This window comes from Dermacentor silvarum, chromosome 1 (assembly GCF_013339745.2).
Source record: "Dermacentor silvarum isolate Dsil-2018 chromosome 1, BIME_Dsil_1.4, whole genome shotgun sequence".
In the NCBI taxonomy this organism is placed as follows: Eukaryota; Metazoa; Arthropoda; class Arachnida; order Ixodida; family Ixodidae; genus Dermacentor; species Dermacentor silvarum.
In genome coordinates this window covers 311,908,812-311,929,911 of record NC_051154.1, presented here as the reverse complement: position 1 = coordinate 311,929,911, position 21,100 = coordinate 311,908,812, and the positions used below count along the sequence as shown (strand labels likewise).

At 47.4% G+C, this 21,100-nt stretch overlaps 1 protein-coding gene across 1 annotated transcript in view; it reads right to left on the bottom strand.

Annotated features, from left to right (window-relative positions):
- The window catches only part of LOC125943151 (activating signal cointegrator 1 complex subunit 2-like), a 112,318-nt gene extending 98,171 nt beyond the window's left edge, over positions 1-14,147 (bottom strand). Inside the window, 3 exon segments of the mRNA XM_049661592.1 lie at positions 11,490-11,561; positions 13,644-13,846; positions 14,139-14,147. Of these exon segments, the coding sequence (XP_049517549.1) occupies positions 11,490-11,561; positions 13,644-13,846; positions 14,139-14,147 (284 nt within the window).
- Between the last annotated feature and the right edge of the window lie 6,953 nt (positions 14,148-21,100).

Below are 21,100 nucleotides of genomic sequence, written 5' to 3'. Positions count from 1 at the left end.
GAAACGCTGCGTGCCTAATTGTGCCTTTAAAGCCTTTATTCTTGCGTTTAGCATAACACTGCTTTGGCGACTGGCCACGTGCCTTCATAAGTGCGCAGTCACCATCCATGATAGCGTCAACACCCACCACGGTTTTCTCTGCAGTGGTTGTGGCAAACAGTTTCATTTTGACACAATGCACGCGTCGGTCGCTGCCTTCAAAAATGCGTAGTCGCCGTCCATGATCACGACGCGAGAGCGACCGCGGCTTCGTCTGTAGTTGTTGCAGCAAACGGCAGTTTCAATTTTGTCTTGGTGAGTGCGTTGGCCACCTGCCTTCAGAACTACAAGGTCACCGTCAGTAGCGGCCGCGGTTTCGTACGGCACCAGTTGCGGCACAGTAGTTTCACTTTGACTCAGTAAAGAGATGTAAAGGATGAAGCGCACCGTCTACAACGCAATGGACGAACAATATGTTGGTGACCAGCTCAATGGCTAAAAAATGTCAAGCAGAAACTCCTCTGGGAGTTCTCAACATATGCGTAAGCTTTGCGCCACTTGCTCATCTCCATGAAGCCTTGATCCGACCAGTACAAATGACAGCGCTGCGGCAACACGAACTGGTGCGGACGGAGGCGTAAGGTGCATTGATAATGCAAGCAAAGTGCTGCAGGTGGTGGCGCCATGTGCGCTGATGACGTTGCGATTATCATAAGCCGTTATTGCTTTTTAGCTCCTTGCCCACACGTGCCGAACCATTATGAACCGTGATCAAAGGACCCCGGTGGTGGCAGGGACCGATCAAATGCACTCTAGCATGGCCGTGCGAACCGTATCTTGAAAGCGATCTGCGACGTGGACAGACAGTGCCGACTGCTGCTAACTTCGCACGTTGTGTTTTTGCCGCTTCGTTTGCACTGAAGCGCCAGGCGGCCTGAAGGCAAAGTCGCTCGCTGCTGCGGGCTCTATCTTGAAAGCGATCGTCTAACACGAGAGACGGATGGACGGACTGACACACGGACAGTTTTCTCGTTGGGTAAGCATAGAAATGATTATGCATTTAAAAATAATTTATGTGCACGCGGTAGTGAAAAGCGTGCCTCAGATGAAGACATGCACCACGGCTGCGCTGCAAAGGAAGTCGCGAGGTCTTCACCGCTGTGAGCACTAATCAGATACGAGAAGACGAGAATTGCAGTTTCCACACTGCTTTTGTGCAAAATACTAGAAACAGAATTTGCCGTTTCATTCAGTAAATAAAAGTGGGTTGACATAGGAGACATTTTTTCTTTTCTTTATACCCACGATAATTCGACATTCGGTTAATTTGTCCATTTTTTTCGGTCCCATGAAATCCGAATTAACGAGGTTTTACAGTATGCAAAGTAGAGACGGCACTAATTCTAATTATAACTAACTATAAGTCTCCCTGTTCAATGTGCACTGAAAACTCATTCTTTATATAAAAAGAATTAGTTTTCAGTGCATATCGCACAGGGAGACATAACCTTTCATCACACAAGATCTCAGAATTAGTGCCGGCTCTACTCTGTGTACTGTAAACCCATGTTAATTCGGATTTCACGGGACCAAAAAAAAATGGCCAAATTAACTAAGTTTTCAGGTGCAACGAAGTATATAAGTTCGTTTTTGTGGCATGCCTTGGTCATGCCTTGGTTGCGATGCTGTCTTGTCTTGGGTCATGACGATTGCACCCAGTTTGCACCACTTGGGTTGCACGTCGCCATCAAAATATCCTGTCCACCCTCACCGTTGGCCCAAAACATGTTGCACGCTACGCCTAGCATCTTTACAGCAAGGGGAAGGGGGGGGGTGTTCCTTGGCACTTGATGAAGCTTAGCAAGGTTCCCTGGGACCAACATGCTTGAGAACCCCTGCTGTAGCTTAACAATAACATCAATCACTTCCTTGAACTCAAGCGTGCTGCGCGATAAGCATAATTAGCCCATAAGCATGATCTCACGCTCGATTTCCATTTAATTGTCTATAGATACGAACATATCAAAGGCGAGCTTCTCACGACGATGCTGCCGGACCCACCAGTGGCTAGGCCTACAGCGCTGCCTTGTTGGTAGTTGGCAACCAAAGTTGAAGCTTGGTGCCAAGTCAACAAAAGCCCTCATAGTGGTTGTATATGGACAGCGCTTGAGGAGCAGAGGAACCACGTCAACAACAAAAATGAGGGTAAAGGTGGCACGTGCAACACTTGAATGACAGCAACTTGGTTCGTGGTCACAATGTTTTCAACATTGCATAAATGGATCACTCTCAAAAATCGAACAAGGCACCGTACTATGCGCAATATTTCAGCCACCGTTCTAAATTTATTCTGTGGAGTTGGTGGTGGTGCCAAGGTGAAGTTCGAATAATTGAGGAGTTCAGAAAAAATTAGGTTTCTGAAAAATTTGTCGACAACTTACTTTCCTCTACAGTGTAGTGTTTGCTTTTCTGCATTCATAATTGCTTTCCTTCATGCAAAAACCGTGAGTCCGCAGACTTTAGCCTTTTAATGTTTGTGAATTTAAATGGATGCAAGGTGATTCAAGCATCCCAGACACATGCTTCACTTGTCGGATACACGCGGCTGCATGGTCTAAATGTGCTGCAGCTGTGCAGCCTTTGAAAAATGTTTTGGTTATAGTGTAGTACCATTGTATAGTGCAGATATCCGCATATACGGCAACTTATATTATGAGCAGTTTCCACTGTACACAACACCTGCCCTGACTTGCCAATACAAACCTACAAGTCATAACAGACTGCATGTAGGGTGGGTTGAGTACAGAAGGAAAGCTATTTTGCTTAGTCCTAGTGCATTTCTTGACCCAGCATCACTCAACCGAGATTTAAATGTTTAATTCCAAACCGGTAGCCTTTTCATTTTCTGGTTCAGGTATGGTTTGGTACCAGACACAATTTAAAAATATTGGTTCAGGGAGTGTTCTGACCAAAATTTTGGTTCAAGTACAACTTCTAGGTCTCGGTTCAGTTCGACGCCATCTTTTTATACAGTCACAAAGCAACAATTCGGACTTGATGGGGACCAACAAAACATCCAAATAATCAGGGGTCCAAAATACCGGATCCGCAGAAAGATAGATGACTTTATTCCGCAAGCGGCCAATAAAGGTGTGTCATATTCTTGGATCAAGTCACATTGAGAGGACATCAGTCAATTTCATGTGACTATAGCGCAAGACGCATTGATGTCTAGGAGCGATGGCATTCTTGGCACAGTGCCAAGCACACCATCTTTAACTGTGACTAGTGCGAGATGCGACTGCATCTGCGAGCGATGTCATTCTTGGCACAGTGTCAAACACGTTATCTTAACACTGTGCGGAACGCCGCTGCCCATCAATGCAAGCGCCGTTTTAGCACAACAGCAGCACGGCCTACACCACGTGGTTGCCTATGCAAGCCAAGCCGCCTTCTGTCGCCGTCAGAGCAAAATTACTCCATCACAGAATGCGAGTGCTTAGCTCTCGTCTGGGCCATTGCAAAATTCTGACGGTACCTGTATGGCAGGCACTTCTCAGTTATTACAGACCACCATGCACTTGGCTTGCTTTCCTCGCTCAAGGACCCCACTGGTCGCCTTGACTGTTGTTGGGCCTTGCAAGAATACACATTTGTATTGCAAGAATACACATTTTCTGTGTTCTACAAATCTGGACGGCTTCACCAAAATGCCGACTGCTTGTCGTGATACCCGGCCGATCCCCCTGATACGCTGGAAGATGAAGCTGACACCTTCGTTCTGGCCATTACAGACTTCGTCCACATAGCTGACGAGCAGCGCCGTGACTCATCTTTGCGGCCTATTATAGACGGTCTCAACTCACCACACCCTGACCCTTCCCTACACATGTTTGTGCTACACATCTTTGTGCTGCACAACGACACCTTACACCGCTACAATGCCCGACCTGACAGTGCTAAGCTCTTGCTTGTTGTTCCCGTGCATCTTCACTTCTGCTGTTTGGTGCCAGCTTCACGATGCACCGACCGCCGGACACCTAGGCGTGTCACGCACGTATGATCGCATCCGTAGGTGCTTCTTTTGCCCTGGTCTCTACCGTTCTGTGCGACAGTACGTTGCAACTTGTGACCTCTGCCAGAAACGCAAGACTCCTGCCCTACTGCCTGCTGGCAGCCTTCAGCCCCTTGATATCCCCGATGAACCATTTTTCCAGGTGGGACTTGATCTTCTAGGGCCTTTCCCTATGTCAACCACTGGCAATAGATGGGTTGCAGTCGCTACAGTCTATGCAACGCGGTACGCTGTTACATGAGCACTTCCCACCAGCAGTGCTACTGATGTAGCCGATTTCATTTCAAATGCCATTTCGCGGTGTCAGCCCCGCGAAATATCACGAAAATGAAACTGATTGAAACTGATTGTTCATGAATACAACCCAAGTTAGTCAACGCATATTTCTGTGCACACATACGTTTGTGATTTTCTAGCAAAGCCTCTTATGCTATTTCTTTTCGTGCTTCGTCAATGGTCAGAGCGACTCTCTGCATGCGTTCTTAACAGGATCAGACAGCCATGAACAGTGGATGATAAGAGTGGCATGATAAGAGTAACAGAAGGCGCTGCTACATAATCACGGCCTGTATCTCGACAATAGCCATGCTGTCCATACAGATAGACAAAAGTACTGCCAACGCTTGTACTGAATTCTCATAAATGATTACTAGATCTACTAAGCTTGATCAACTGAGTTATCATGACACCCTGTAAGGTGTCTAAAATTTCGGTTGTCCTTATACAGTAAGTCTGTGGGGCTAGTGGCACTGACGCGGGGCTGTCTGAATAAATGGTAGTTTACTGTAGTAAAGTAGTCAGTGCCACAACACTGGTGCACACAGGGCGTCCCAGCTATCACGCAGCACGATTTAAAAAAAGAGGAAGGGCGTTACGCGAAGCAAACCTAGTGCGTATTGTTTCCAGTGCAGCTGGAGTAGCCGCCAGTAATTTTTTAATTGCTGAGATTTAATTAGCTAATTGTAATTAATTATCTAACTCGAAAAGTACTGTTCTAATTATTAAAGTGTCAATGATAAAGTTGTAGAGCAACATGAAAAACTACCGATACAGCTTTCTGTTGCTCAGTACGTGCAACATAAAAGTGTTTTTCCGAGCGTGAAAGAAGCCCGTGAATACACGCAAAGTGCCTAGAATGACCAGTCGCGGGGCAATTCTGCGTGTATTCGCGGGCTCCTTTCACACTCGGAAAAACTTTTATGTAGCACGTATTGAGCACCAGAAAGCTGTATCGGTAGTTTTTCATGTTGCTCTACAATTGTCTCATTGACACTTTGATAATTAGGACAGTACCTTTCGAGTTAGATAATTAATTACAATTAGCTAATTAAATCTCAGCAACGAAAAAATTACTGGCGGCTACTCCACTACACTGGAAACAATACGCATTAGGTATGCTTCGCGTAACACCGTTCCTCTTTTTTTAAATCGTGCTGCGTGATAGCTGGGACACCCTGTATAAGCAGTGCTTCTGTACATCAGTGTTTGCAATATTACTTGAAGCCAGGGCAGTATTCTAAAGTAATGACTTTCCGGGATACGTTCACTTGCATGACATTTCACACGACTCAGCACCAGATGTGCCAGCATCTGTGGCTAACAGCGTCCCAGGTCTTGTGCCAAGCACACTATCTTCACAGAGTGCCAGGAACGCTGGCACTCATAGACTCTAATGTGTTCGGTGCTGAGTCAAGTGATATCATGTGAAAGGTGGTTGTATGCCCAAAAGTGACTGCTCAAGAATACTGCCCCAGGTGTGATGCTGCCACTCCAGTCTACTTCTTAGGAGCATGATAAACTGAAGTTTCAGAAGAAACTGATTTGTTTGTGAGTGTGCACATTTGCATGTGTTTAAAAACTCAAGCTTGGTGTGGGACATCATCTAAGTGGTCCATAACCACTCTAGCGGCCATCATCATCTTCATCGGCCACCTTTTATTTATGGTGCGCTCAGGTGCATGCGCATGTGCCTCGTTCCTCGTGCTGCGCGGTTAGAACAATAAAAGAATAAAATATAGCTTCTTCTGCTCCTGCCATCTGCCTGAACGTTTCCTTGTTTTTTCGCTCGCCGACTCACGCACTGTTATAGTGGACCTAACCTCGGTCCTTATAACGTGGTGACCCGGACGTGATCACAAGGCAAGCACCACATCATGGAAGAGACCACGAACGACAGACTGGTGATTGGCGCAGAGGGTATTGCCATGGTGCACATTCACCTGCCATCGTTTTGGCCACAGAATCCTGCAACATGGTTTACACATGTGGAGGCCATCTCCACCCTTCGGCGCATTACTTCACAACAAGCGAAGTTCTACAACGCTGTCTCCGCACTCTCAACGGAGGTGGTTGTGGTGTTCTACGACGTGTGGATGCGCCCCATGACACCGCCCCCTATGACCACTTTAAAACGACGGTGCTGCACCATACGTCGGTGTCTGTGCGCAGTAGTCTTCAGCAGCTTCTCAACGAAGAGGAGCTCAGCGACCGGCGACCGGCAGAACTTCTACGTCGCATGTGGCAGCTTCTCAGTGACAGTAGGCTGGATGCAAACAGCCCGCTGCTGCAAGAACTGCTCCTTCAGCGCCTGCCGCAGAGTGTGGTTATTGCCTTTGCTACCGTACCAGACGACCTGTCCCTCGACACGCTGGCCGATCGCGCCATTGACTGTTCAGCAAGAGATACTGTGGCGACGGCATCTACCGTTCCGCTGTCGCAACTCGAAGACCAGCAGTCTCGCCTTGAGCAACTGATAGATGACCTTGCAGAGTCTGTTAATGCACTACAGTCACTGTCCCACCCTCGTCGACAAGACCGCGATTCCCATTCCAGATTGTCTCCTAGGTCTAGCCCTGTTCAAGCCCTCGTGGACATGTATACTGCTGCTACCACAGCAACTTCGGTGCCAGCGCACGTCAGTGCCGTTTCCCTTGCAGCTGGCAGGGAAACATACCGCAGAGCCATTGATGGTGGCCTGTGACTCTTGCCGTATGGCAAACCACCTGTTCTACGTCGCTGACAGGATTGCCGGACATCGATTTCTCATGGACACAGGTGCAGAGGTCAGTGTCGTTCCTGCCGTGCAACTAGAGCAGCAGCGCTCTCAGAAAAGTGCACCCCTTCAAGCAGCCAACAGTTCTGCTATCAAGACATACGGTCAGCTCTATCTTGCCATCGACTTGGGTCTCTGACACACCTTCCGTTGAGTATTCATCGTTGCAGACCTATGCATGGCCATATTGGGTGATGATTTTCTGACCCACTTTCGCCCTCAGTGTTGATCTCCTCGTCAACTTGTCAACACGATGACCAGTATGTCTATACAAGGCATCCTCGCACCTACGACATTAACCACTAGAACGGCGCCTCAGATACCATCATCGATATATGCCTTAATTCTGTCAGACTTCCCAGCCATCACTGAAACCTTCCAACCTTGAGCTGCCAGTACGTCACAACGTCATGCATCACGTTGTCACTACTGGCCCTCCAGTGTTTTGCCGACCCAGACACCTCGCTCAAGACTGCCTTGCCATCGCCAAAAGAGAATTCGACCACATGCTGCAACTGGGCATAATACGTCCTTCATCGAGCAGTTGGTCGTCAGCTCTCCACATGGTTCCCAAGCGTGAGCCTGGGGATTGGCACCCGTGCGGTGACTACCGTGCCCTCAACGCACGCACCTGTCCCTGATCGCTATCCCTTCCACCACATTCACGACTTCTCTGCCAACCTAGCAGGTGCGGTGATATACAGCAAGATAGATTTGGTAAAGGCCCACCACCAGATTCCAGTTGAGCCAGCGGACGTCCCGACTGCAATTGTGACATCGTTCGGGCATTTCGAGTACGTTTGCATGCAGTTCGGGTTGAGAAACGCTGCTCAGACGTTCCAGAGGTTCATCAACGAGGTAACCCAGGGACTCCCCTTCGTATTTGCATATCTTGACTACCTCCTGGTGGCTAGTGTTTCCCCCGAACAGCATTGCGACCATTTGCACCTGCTATTTTCTAGGCTCCAGGAACACGGCCTTCTCATGAACCCCACAAAGTGTATCTTCGGTGTCGACGACATTGAGTTCCTCGGACGCCGTGTGACTCGCGAGCGAATTCACCGTGGACGTTCGGTACATTGAAGGCCCAGTCAACACAGCCGCAGATTCCCTCTCCCATATCGACGCAATATCAACACCCACACTTCGAAGAAATCAATAAGGCGCAACTTACAGACGTCAAACTTCGCAACATCCGCTCATCCACCACGTCACTGGTGCTGTCAGACGTTCCCCTTCCTTTTTCTTTGGGCACCATCGCTTGCAAGGTCTCACGGGGTCGCACACGTCCGTTTGTCCCACTCCAGCTCCGCCGTCAAATATTCGACAAGCTTCACGGCGCAAGTCATCCTGGAGTTTGTGCTACGCAGCGTCTCATTACGACCAACTTTGTGTGGCTGAGTGTGAACTCTGACGAGCGCCGCTGGGCGCATGAATGCCTTCACTGTCAACGCTCCAAGACATGACACAAGAAATCATCAATTCACTCCTTTCACCCACCCGACGCTCGGTTTGATCACGTTCACATCTGATATCGTTGGCCCACTCCCACCATCCAGAGGTGCTCGCTACATCCTCACTTGTGTGGACCGTTATACTCGCTGGCCTGAGGCGTTTCCTCTTACAACGCTCCAAGACATGACACAAGAAATCATCAATTCACTCCTTTCACCCACCCGATGCTCGGTTTGATCACGTTCACATCCGATATCGGTGGCCCACTCCCACCATCCAGAGGTGCTCGCTACATCCTCACTTGTGTGGACCGTTATACTCGCTGGCCTGAGGCGTTTCCTCTCACTGATGTAACGGCACTTACAGTGGCTTCCACATTTGTCAGTGGCTGGATCTCATGCTTCGTATGCCCCAGCATTGTTACCACCGATTGCGGCCGACAGTTTGAATGCGATCTCTTCCACGAACTCACGTGCCTGCTTGGCGTCCGCTATGTCCATGCTACTGTGTACCACCCAATGGCGAATGGAATGGTCGAACGCCTTCGTCGTCAACTTAAAGCCACCTTGATGGCTCTCCAGGCTCGTGCTTCTTGGGCTAAAGGTCTTCCTCTCGTCCTGCTTGGCGTGCGCTCGTCTTTCAAGCAAGACCTCGGCTGCACAACTGCGGACTTGGTCTATGGCACAACGTTGCATATGCCTAGTGAACTTTTCGCGCCAGCTACTGTTGCCACGCCCGATCCAGACAGTTACATTTCCTCTGTTCATGCCTGCGTCCTTGCCCTAGCTGGGATGCATCGTCGACTGCCGTTTGTGTTAGCAAGGACACTGACTACAGCGAGCCACGTTTTCGTCCAGTGTGAAGGCATCCGACCATCCCTTACGCCTCCCTACGACAGCCCTTTCAAGGTGCTCAGCCGGACAGAAAAAGCTGTCACCATCGAGCTCAATGGATGTGAAGAAGTTGTGGCTATAGACTGAGTCAAACCCGCCTACCTGGTGACCTCGCCAGCATTATGCGCTTTTGATCACTTTACCACCGAGGAAACAAAGGATTTACCCGACCACCTGACACCAAAGACCGTTTCTTGGGCGCCCGTGCATCGCTGCACTTCTCCTAAAAGGGGGGCAGCCCTCTATGGCCAACGTCATCTTCATCGGCCTGCCTTTTATTTATGGCACGCTCAGGCGTGCTCAGGCTTAGGCGCATGTGCCTCGTGCTGAGAGGTTAGAAAAATAGAAGAATAAAATATAGCTACTTCTGCGCTGCTTTCGACCTGAACGGTTTCTTGTTTTTTCACTCGCTGACTCTAGCATTGTCATAGTGGACCTAACCTCGGTCCCTATACCACCATAGGAGTTAGCATTTGCTAGTCTGTTGGATGGCAATGTTTAATGCATTCTAAGGGTACTTCACGCAATTTCCGGGGACTATGTATCTATGTATGTTTGTACGTTCGTATTTAACTGTTTTCCCACCTACACGGGTCACTGGGTGGTCGAATGGGTAGCACATCAGGCTGCTGTGCTGAGGTACCAGGGTTCGAATTTGAAACCAACCATCAGACCAACTTGGGTCATAGAGTATGTGGCAATGTGTACATACATGCCGCTCTTCAACGAACGAACCTCCTTCATGCCAACATGGGTCAGCGTAGATGCGGGGCTGGGGAGGTAACACTGTTCGAAGAAGCTGTTTGATGCCTACTTGGAGTACTGGGTATGTGCCACTCTGTCTGTGCTGGTCTCCAATGAACCTCTTTGATGCCAAATTGAGTAACTGTGTATGTGCCAGTAGGTGTGTGCCACTATTCAATGAACGTATCTGACGCCAACTGGAAATGTGTATCTGGAAATGTGGCCCTCTATTTGACGAAAAGGATCCCTTAAATTTCTCCAATGCTGATGCGAAATCAAACCCACGTCAGAAGGGTTCCTCACGGACAGCAACCAGATGCTATAGTAGGCTGCACCACAAACGCACTGGGTATGTGCCACTTTTCAATGAATGCCTATTGTGCCAACGCTTTAGTGAGCTGCACCATAAATGCACTGGGTATGTGCGACGCTTCAGTGAACCTCTCGTAAACTTGGGTCAGTGAGTACTATGTGCCACTAAGTGTGCGGCAAGCGAGGGAACAGTTCTCAGTGTTCTCGCAGGCCCCGGCGCACCATGCTTCTCGTCTCGGAGGACCATGCGCTTCTCAGCAGTGCCACCAGATGGCACAGCGTGTCCAGTCAGAAGCAGGCTAGGTGACTATTTGTCACCACCCAATTTCAAAGGGGATGCCAATAAATCATCATCGAGCACAAGCGAGCAGCCCTGTTGCTACATGACGTGTTTCTCAGTGTTCACCACACACCTACATTTTGGAGGCCACGTGCAAGTTTCACAGCGCTGGTGCTAGATGGCACTGAATGGTCTTAGGGAAGTGTGAAAGATTCCTGCTGCAGTACACGACTCGTACATAACTCGTTTGTTTCTACGGTGGTAATATGTTGCATCGCTGTAGTGATTCAATGCAAACGCATTACCATCGACAGTAAATTGTGAGATGAGTACTACCTAAAATTTTTAATTACTTGAAACTTCTCCCCCTTAGCAAATTTGAAAACAATTTTATTTTAAAATTCCCTTGTTCAAGCTTTCAGTGGTTTGAGTTGTTGGTTAGCTTAATGCTGCATTGCTAGCTAGCAAAGCTAGCCTCCAAGCTATCTCAGATGCTAGAGTAGTTGCTCCAAAAACGTATAGGTATACGAAGCTGATTTCCAGACCATTACAAATTTATCATTCAACTGCAAAGCTTGCTTTTCAAAGACCCCAAAATGCATACCCTTGTAGCATTCTACTACAGTTAGGTAGATGAAAATTTTTCCTTATAACAAAGCAGACCTAACTTTATGACGTACAACAAATATGAAGACCTACCTTGGTGCAAGCCTCAGGTACGACTCAAGCAGCTGGTGGAAACCATTATCATACATGGCATGAGACCAGAACCTGCAGGCACAGCACATTATTTAAGTGTGCTGCACAAAACAGCGTGACTGCTAGCGCACAAATTCAATACATGCTAACCATCACTCTGCTATGAGGATGGAAAGTTGAGTGAAAGATACTTGCTGCAAGAAAAAAAAAACATTAAAAAAACAAATACCAACATGGACAAAACACCATTTGTGCTGTCATTTACACTCCTTACAGTTCATTTGTCTTCATAGTGGTAAATATGTCCTTCAGTGAACAACAACTAGGCCAAGAACAAATTCCTTTAAAGTTTAGTGAGTTTGTACCCCTTCTTACTGAACTTGACAGTATCAGAACATGGACAGGATGAGTACTGAATTTAAACTGAGATTTGTTACAGTTGAAATAAAAATTTATACCACATTAAAAAAAATGCTCCAGCAGTGGTATCACGGCGGTTAAAAAAATACTATTTGTCCAGCGAGGTCACATTGCCATACCTGCAAGCCTGTGAACAGGTAATAATTGTAAAATTCCAGTGGACATACCGTATATATATACTCCTGTAATGGCTGCACTCATGTAAAAGCCGCACCCTGAACTTAGTAAAAAAAAATCCCCCCAAAAATATATTTCAAAATTACCCGTGTGTAAGTCATTTTTGCAGAACGTTGGCAGTGTTATAGTTGTGTGGTGTGCAAATTTCGAAGTTTTTTTTAGTCAGTGGCAAAACAAAGCAGCCATGTCATTTTTGGCTACTCCTACAGGTAGCAAAAGCACAGCTTCAGAGATTAAGTGGCTGCCTTGGAGACACTACCATCGCTGGTCCCCTGTGGGGTGTCACTATTTATTCCAGCCGGCAGAGGACGCGCTACGGGAATAGCCAAGAATAACCAGAACCAGTACAAGTGAGTACTGCAGTTCAATAAAAGGAAGTACCGCAAAAAATTTACGGAAAAAAAAAAACACCGACCCTTCCCCTACCAGAAAATGGGGGGTAAGCGAAGCTTGTCCTGGGTGGACCTAAACTAACCATGTTGCAACGGCTGCAGCGGAGAGAACGACGTCACTGATGATATGCCCGCAGTCCACTGTTGTCGCTTGCGTTCGATGTCTCAAGTTTGCTCAGCGACGTGGTTAGCAACATTTGCCTGCCATTGCCAGTTGCGATTCTTCAAAATTAAATTGCTTCAAAATTAAATATGTCCGTTACGTAAGGCAATGAATGGCTTATACCCCCTTAGGCAATGGCTCAAACCCCCATAAACATGGCCTCCCAATTACGACGAAGAGAAGTGAATTTCTATGCTGGAATGATTAGCGGCAACGCAGCCAGCTGTGGAAGCAGACAATGACGACGAACGTGGGAGCAGAAGCATGAGCACAAATCGAGGGGCGCCAACGAGTCAGCTGCAGGAAGAAGACGACACTTGAGCTAATGATGATCAGTTTTTTTGCGTACACAGATGCCACTGTAATCTAGGCCTTATAACAAGCTTCGCTTGAAAATGCATCTTTTTCTCCTTGCAATGGCTGCACAACCGATTTTCAGCCCCAAATCGCGAAAAAAAACCTGCGGCTGTTACACGAGTATATATGATAATCCTGGAAGGGGGAAGAGCGGGATAGCATGCATTTTTCTTAAACATTGTCCTGAGCCCACACCTTTTGAGGGATACATAGGCAATGTATTAACAATGACTTAACTTTAGATGGAGCACAAAAGTTGCAGCGAACTTAGAATAGCACAAACTGACAATTTGCATTTAGATCACAGTGACTTTGCTCTTGTCAATTTCATCTGCTTCAGTAACTTGTCCGAATAAACTTGCTTGTAGCAGGTAAACCTCTGGTGTCCCTAAATAATCATACTTCCAAGGTATGGCCAGAGATAGACAGGCTGGCAAAGCATGAAGACAATCTATTTTCTGTAAAAATTCACAAAACATTTGTAAAATTGTAAAACAAGCCTGAATTTGTTAACTTGGATGAAAAATTCGGGTGAGTTGGCAGGCACACTTTACTGATGTGGAAAGATAACTGACATCTGTTGACAAACATCACACAATTTTTTTTCCCCCCCATTGTTCTTGCACTTCTGTTTAGTGCACTCACCGATTGTGGGGTATCCGCAGCATCTTGGTCAAGTCCTCTCCAATGTATGCCATGCGGTCCAACCATTCCTCGATTGCTGCACTGTACTTTTCAGCCAGGTCCTGCTCTTCATTGGCACAGATCGACATTAGCTCGTCAAAGCTGAAGATAAGTCGCGGAGGTCTGTACATGAGCCAGTAGACCGGTTCCACAAAGCCTTTACTCTGCAGGGCGATGCAGCATGTGAAAGAAGTTTTCAAAATGCAGCAGTAGGTCTGGTAAAAGGTACCGCTTCTATGCAAAGTAAGTGCGTGAAACTAAAACGCTAATAAAATGTGCAAAGTGGAGCTTGATGAGAAATACTGCAAGTCTTATTTACACATCTTGCTAGCCTCAGTCTAAATGGTTTTCCTGACTTTTAATGTTGTGGCAATACAGCAACCTGAGCTGTTAAAAAGTAGTGTCATGCTTGTACAAGTGTCCCGTTGGAAGGTAGCCCTAGGTAAAGGACCTTACTTGCCCCATACCTTTCCTAGCCAATAATCACATACAGTCAATCCTCTATATAATATACGCAGATAAAACAAAGTAAATCTAAAATATTTCTCACCGATATTAGCATTTAACAAATGTATACTAATAACGAATATAACAAAGGTATGTTCACTTTGGATGCAACCTTGTTATAATGCGGTTCGACTGTACCATCATATGAGATTGTGCATAAAACCATCTGACTCCACATAATCACGTGGTGTGGGCTTCGTGAGGTGGCCGTCAGGCACATAGTATTATTTCCACTCATTGCAAATATTTTTGTCTAGCTTTTGCAGGCCCATAACATCTATGTCCAATAAGCCCATGGGATCACATATAAAAGCAAGTACTATTTCATGGGACAATAAGTTATTTGTACAACCAAAGATGATTGGGGTTGTGGTGCACACTCTTGTCTGTACATTTACTGCTACTAAATCCATGCAGCCCAGCCTGTTTTCATATTATGCAGTTCACAGTACATGATTAAGTTCAAATGCCACAGGGTAGAAACATGCAATACAGAAGGAAGACGTACCAAAGCTGAACTTGAATTGGTTGACCTTGCTTATCTACAACAGTCCATCACCCTGTCATGTAGAGGTAGCACTGTGGAGACCTGAAATAAAAAGATTGTTACAAGAGATATAACCAGTTCAAGACCTGCTGCTAGTCTCACAAAAAGAGCTAGTCTCACAAACAGAGCTTAACCCCAAAATGTCCAAACACCATTCCGCATCAAATTATAACGACTTGTTCATCTTTATATCTGGGTACAAATATGTTCATACAAAAATAATGAAATGTGAATTTAGTAAATAATTATTTAGTACAGGAAGTAATTTAAATAAGCCATTGGTTTTGTCGCCTACCCAAACCTGAAGATTCATTCTGTCACGAGCTGAAGTGGAAGAAAAAGAAGAGAAGAAGGAAGAAGGCTGACGTGGTCTGGAAAGAGCGAGAAGACGGCTAGAAGAAAAGAAGGAAGAAGTCCGCTAGGAGACTCGGCGAAGAGAACAACAACAAGTCGGTGAACGAATGGCGTCGAGATCGAAGAGTCGAGTAGGAGGAGGACACCAGTGGCCCTGCACCAGCCGGGCTTGATCCTCCACATCCCGCGGCTGTGCACCGTGGTCGCCAGCAAAGGCTTGGTCTGAGGACAACGGCCCCGTCCTATGCTACGGGGACAACTTCGCCCTCACCGACTACATCGCTCGACAAGCCAGGCCGATTTTAGGGAGACAACCCTCATCAGAGAAGCCAACATTCCACCGGGCCATGCGCAAGCGCCACATCGCACGAGACTCATTAGGACGTTTTGAGAAGTAGATATCGAACTCGGTGTAACGATTCTTGCGGTTGTGTATAGATTTGACGTGGACTTATCGCTGTGGTACATCATAAATGTGTTTTGTGTGTCTTAGTCCTGAGTCCTGTCTCGTGCACCGGTAACTGTGACATTCTGGGGTATTAAAAAAATGTGGTTTATCCCTCTTATATAGGAATCGGTATAGAACACGAAAGTGAAACGTGTCTTCACAGAAGTAGTGTAATGTTTATTGCACATTGATATATAATGTCTATTGGTGTTTTGTGGCTAAAGCGCCCTTAGGCGTTGATGCACCCACGCTGACGCCTGGTGGCACGTCTCCTCCATCACGACTACCAACGTCGATGACCATGAGCAACCGTCGTGCATATGGAAGCTGCACTACGCTGCACACGCTAGCACAACGCGAAAGACGAAGCACGTAACTGACACACTAATACAACGCGCAAGACAAAGCACGTAACTGAATCGTCACCAAGTCAAATCAGCGCGTACAGCGCGTCGTAATTGCAGCCTCCGCGATCAACTTCAGAAACATTTTCAGAGCTAATTGCGGAGGCCACGCTCCGCTGTGCTGAGTACGGTGAACGCCACCTAGGTGGCGTTGGTAGTGCTTCTTGATGCCAGCGTCCCTTCGAATGCTGGCATCGAGGCGTCGTAGTGCTGAGACCACCGAAGCGTTCACTGTCGGTGCGCGTTAGTAGACAGTTTTAGCAGAGCGTTCACAGTCAGCTCCGCTCAGACCGTCGTGTCCGAACGATTCGCGCAGAGCCGCTCAGCGGAACGCTAGCGGGAACGCTAATGCGCGTGCGCACAACGCTCATATCGGCAGCGGAACGAAGAACGCTGCCCACGGTACGCTACAAAGCCATTTGAGCGGAGCGTTAGGATGCGTCTACAGGTTGCTTTGCCGTTTTACAGCCGCGCTGAGCGCGCGTGGCCGGCGTCTCTGGCAGACGCGCTTGTCAAACAAGCCAAATCAACGCAGTTCATGCAGCCAGCGGTGTGCGTGAAACGTTAGCGGAGCGGAGCGTAAGCAACGCTCTGCTAAAACTGTCTAGTGTCATAATGCAGTACTTCTCTTTTCTGCTCGTAGGCGGCGGCACCGCCCCGAGCAAGAGCGCGGGTACACGGAGGAGTGTTAGATATATAAGGCACGTCTGTGTAGCTGTCTGCAAATGCGTTTGTGGCGCAATGGGTTAAACGCTCGGCGATCTATCGTCGCGGACCGAGAGGTCGTGGGTTCGATTTCCAAATTTTGCATGTTTGTGGAACTTTTTCTTCTGGTTTCTTTCTTTGTATTATGTTCTATGACGTATTTCCGTGACGGAAATACGTCAGTGAAGTCTTGGTGGACCCCGGCATAAAACACTTTCGTGTTAAAAATATGCTAGCTACAGGCTTTGTGTCAAGTTTCCCATGCCTAAATTATAATTTCGAGGTATCAAAATGAGCATATAAAAATTATATGCTGGGCGCTATGAGGTTAAACATTGATAGTTCTGCAACATATTACAGCCACAGCCACAATTCCTCATTTCTAAAGTAAAAACGGGCATTTTTTATTTTGTGCATGCACGAGGTTAAGTAAAAAATACTTCACGTCACCTCAACATCCTCTACTTCTTTACAGACACGCAAGTGTTTGGCCTTAAACCTTATTAAAGTATTCACAGAGCACAATTTGACATCAAAGTGATCGGTGTTACTCAGGCACGTTGATGGGTTAAATGGTTTGGACATCACACTTATCAAGGCACATGTGTGCTGATAATGAACACTGCTAGATTAGACTGCATATAGGCACACTAAATCACAATAACTAATGTGAAGCAACAACTGTGACTTCTATAACTTCACGATAGGTCCCTAATGGTTCTATGGCTGAGCAGCTTGATTGCCGAGGCCACATAGGCTCAATTCAACAGTGTAACATATCAACTTAATTTAGAGGAGCAACTGTTAACATGAATAAAATGTACACTCATGCATGTACTCAGTTTATATTCCTTACATAGTCAAGATAAAATGTGAGCTCTATGAACTTTAGCAGACACATGGAGAAATCTCACATTAATAAAGGTAATGATAATCTCTCCACTAGGAGTCTAAACACTTGAATAAGATCGATCAAGGTAAAGAGGTGACAAGCATTCCGAGTTTGTTATAAAAGAAAAGGCGCTCATTAGAAATAGGGGCAGCCAATGATATACTTTATTTAAATAACATTATGATTGCTATTGTAGTGACCTGGCATGACTATTACAAGGCCAAATTGTAGTTTACTATATGCTTGGAAATCAAGAAAAAGAATTTATTCTACATAAAAATAATCAAATTAGCAACCTTTGGGACGTCATCGTTACAGGTGGTTAGGATGTATCAGTACAGGCAGGCAGGCCTTTAGCTTCCAGTGCACTGCTGCTAGTTCCGGTGCTCCCTCTAATGTTCTCACAAAAAGTTTGTTTGTTTACGCAAATTCTAACTTGATGCTGGAAGTAGCCCGCACTTGGATCAAACCGAGGGGAGGGAGGACCTTGTTCATTGCCTAATACACCATCGCTCGACAAAACAATGTTGACAATGGATCTTTGTTCAGTAAGCGACCCTTCTAGCAGCCGCCACTACAACTAAATTTGATGGGCAAGACACTCACGCTCCCGCCCCTTCTTGCCTCTACGCAGTGCATGGTAGCGTTTGACGAAGCAGTCTCTCGCGATGGCTGTCCTTGCTTTTTTTTTTCTTTCTTTTTAAGTCGCTTGTGTTGTTGAAGTAGCTTCTCATCATGCTGCTATAGTGCGCGCGTATTTGCTCATGTGTAGCAATACAGTATTTTCCATTTACCGACGCCAAGGCAACATGCCGATGCGACGTGCAGGCCGTTTGTAACCAAGACTTCAGAGATGTGCCAGCGTTTATTCTTCAACAGCTTGGCCAGTACTTTGATTCAACTGGTGAAGGCATGTGTGAGCGTCAAATGCATCGCGGCAGGACTTTCTTTGGGATAAACTCGCCCGTTGTTTGGAGGGGCTCGACATGAATGAGGCGGTCCACATACGCATGCACGTGCTTGCCGTCAAGAGTGGGCAGTGCAAGCAGCTTATCATAACGAACAAAAAACGTGCAAAAGTTCTGCACACATTCTGCGAGTGTACTGCGGGGCAAGTGATTGTTTTATGTCGAGATATGTATCGTATGACATGGTACGGGGGTAAGAAGGTAAGTGGACGCAACACTATTGTTTTGTCAGGCGCGTAAAGCTTCATTTGTCTGCAAAAAGTATGACTCACGAGTTGTGTATAATGCAACACCGCAAGTGCGTCGCTTTGGTCTCGTACGATGCATTCCAATGGCTTGTGTGGCGACATTCAGTTTTTTGTTTGGCCTCGCGTAACTGTACAACTATTTCCGCCTGCATGCGGTAACGCATTCTTCAGCCAATGGTAAAAATCCTGCTATATATACACCGGTACATTAAAACATAGCCGAGACTGTCGAATCAGTGCGATTTCGAATGTTTACAGCACTGGATGTCATGCTGTTACCAGAACGCAGGCTTGCCTCAGCTCAGCAAGGATCGCGTGATGGCTCACTGGTAACCTAGAGTATTTTTTTCCACCTTGGCCGTGCGCCTGCCACACCAATACAACACGTCCGACATTCCACGCCGGTTTGTGCAATCGACAGTGCAGCCATAGTACAGCAGTGTCCGGCATAAGACTCGTCGCAAACTAGTCGCGAACTAGCGCTCGAGCCTATTGCTCGAGTGCTAGTTCGCGGAGTCGTTTTCGGAAACAAAATTGCTTGCACTCTTTCCCACGAACTGCTGAAGTGTTTCCTTTAACCAATATCCTCGCCCAGAACACGAGAAAAATTATTGTTCAATATCCCGAGCTCAGGAAACTGCCGCGGATCATGCAAGGGATCACGCACTCACATCGCACACGTGCCCTGCGATAATGGGGCTCCTGCCCCATTATCGCAGGGCCCCAGGGGGCACTGCGAAAATGATGCTAAAGAGCGCCCTCTGTCCTCAACTGGGTAGTACCAAGCTCGGTCGTCTACTTCGGAAAGCATGTTTACAATATGGACCTGCCACTTTCGGTTGTGTTGTGCCACGGCCTGCAGCGAATATCGGGCGCCGAATATTTTTTCAGGGGTGGCACGCTGCGTAAAGGCAAGAAATTATGCAATGCCGAATACGCTTACGCCGTTCAAGAAATAAGCGGCGAAGTTTTAGCGTGGTGTCAATTGCAAGTGAAGCGAGTCGTATACGAAGTTGATCTTCAGGTAAGGTTTGCACGCTACTACAGTTGAATCTGGATAATTCGAACTCGAAGGGGCCCGAAAGTTTGCTCGAATGAAATGAAGTTCAAATTGAAGGAAGCACATATTTTTTAAGTATTCAAGTACCATAGCACGATGCACGAACGGAACAGTGCGAGTCGTGAAATATCGCGGCGCGCCTGCGCATAAAGAGCGCAACTGCCCACGCCGGCCTAACGCTCGGTTCCCGATAACGGCAGAAAACGAAACTTCAGTGAGCGGACGGCGCCGGCAAGGCGACGGGAAGGCGCGCGCTGAGACCGTGGAGTGTGAGGGAGGCGGGCGGCAGGGAAGCGGATTTGGCCTTGGCAACTCCGCCGCTTCGGTGGCTCCCCTCGCCCTCTCTCCCAACTCCCTCGCAGCTCCCTCACCTTCGAAGGTCTCCGCGTGCGCCCGTGCCAGCGCCGCCCCGGCGCCAGCATAGCCCGCTCCCTGAAGATTTCGTTTTCTGCCGTTATCGGTAAGCGAGCGTTTGCCGGACTGGGCCTCCGCCGCTACATTAAGGGGGTCTCGCCAAAGCTTTTGCTCTATGGCGGTGTCGGAGCCGCCGTCGCGTTATTTGGCGCGCTGCTGAGAGCATTGTCGGTCCCGCGGTATGTTCGAATTAACCGTCGCAAATGCTTTCGCGTTCGAATTACCGATCGTTTTCGCCCATTGAAATACACATAACTTTGATGGGACCACAGCGTCAGTTCGAATTAACGAGATTCGACTGTATATTCAGCTTAACAAACGCGAGGAAATGCTTGCTATAAAGGAATTCACAGCAGCGATAAGCAGACATCATGTGTAAGGAATTTCTAGAGCGCACTTCGGTACGCGCCGCGACGGCAGCGGTCTTTCAGCATGCTGCGATGTACGAACTGCTCGAGCGCACGATCGCATACGCGCCGCGACGGCAACGGTCTTTCAGCATGCCGCGAAACGGCGGGCCTCCTGCAACCTTTGTTGACTGCATGCCGCTAGACAAGTAATGCCTGCGCAGTAGTAGCGGCCATCTGTCCCTTTAGCAACCTGATAAATAACTGATGCAATGCAGATGAACTCGCAGTAATGTACGTGCGAATCGCGCGCTGCTCGCTTCCTGTAGCTCTTAATGACAGCGCTCGAACATCGATGTGCTGTAATCAATATTGCTTTGCTGCGCTGCATTAACGTATTGGCTTAAGGTCAAGGGTGAGCCCCATTTAACTCTCGAACCTGTGGTGCTCGTAGTGGTGTGGTGAAGTTATCCAGCGCACCCGACGCTCCGCTGCGTGAGGCCTTGAAGGAAAACGGTAGAATC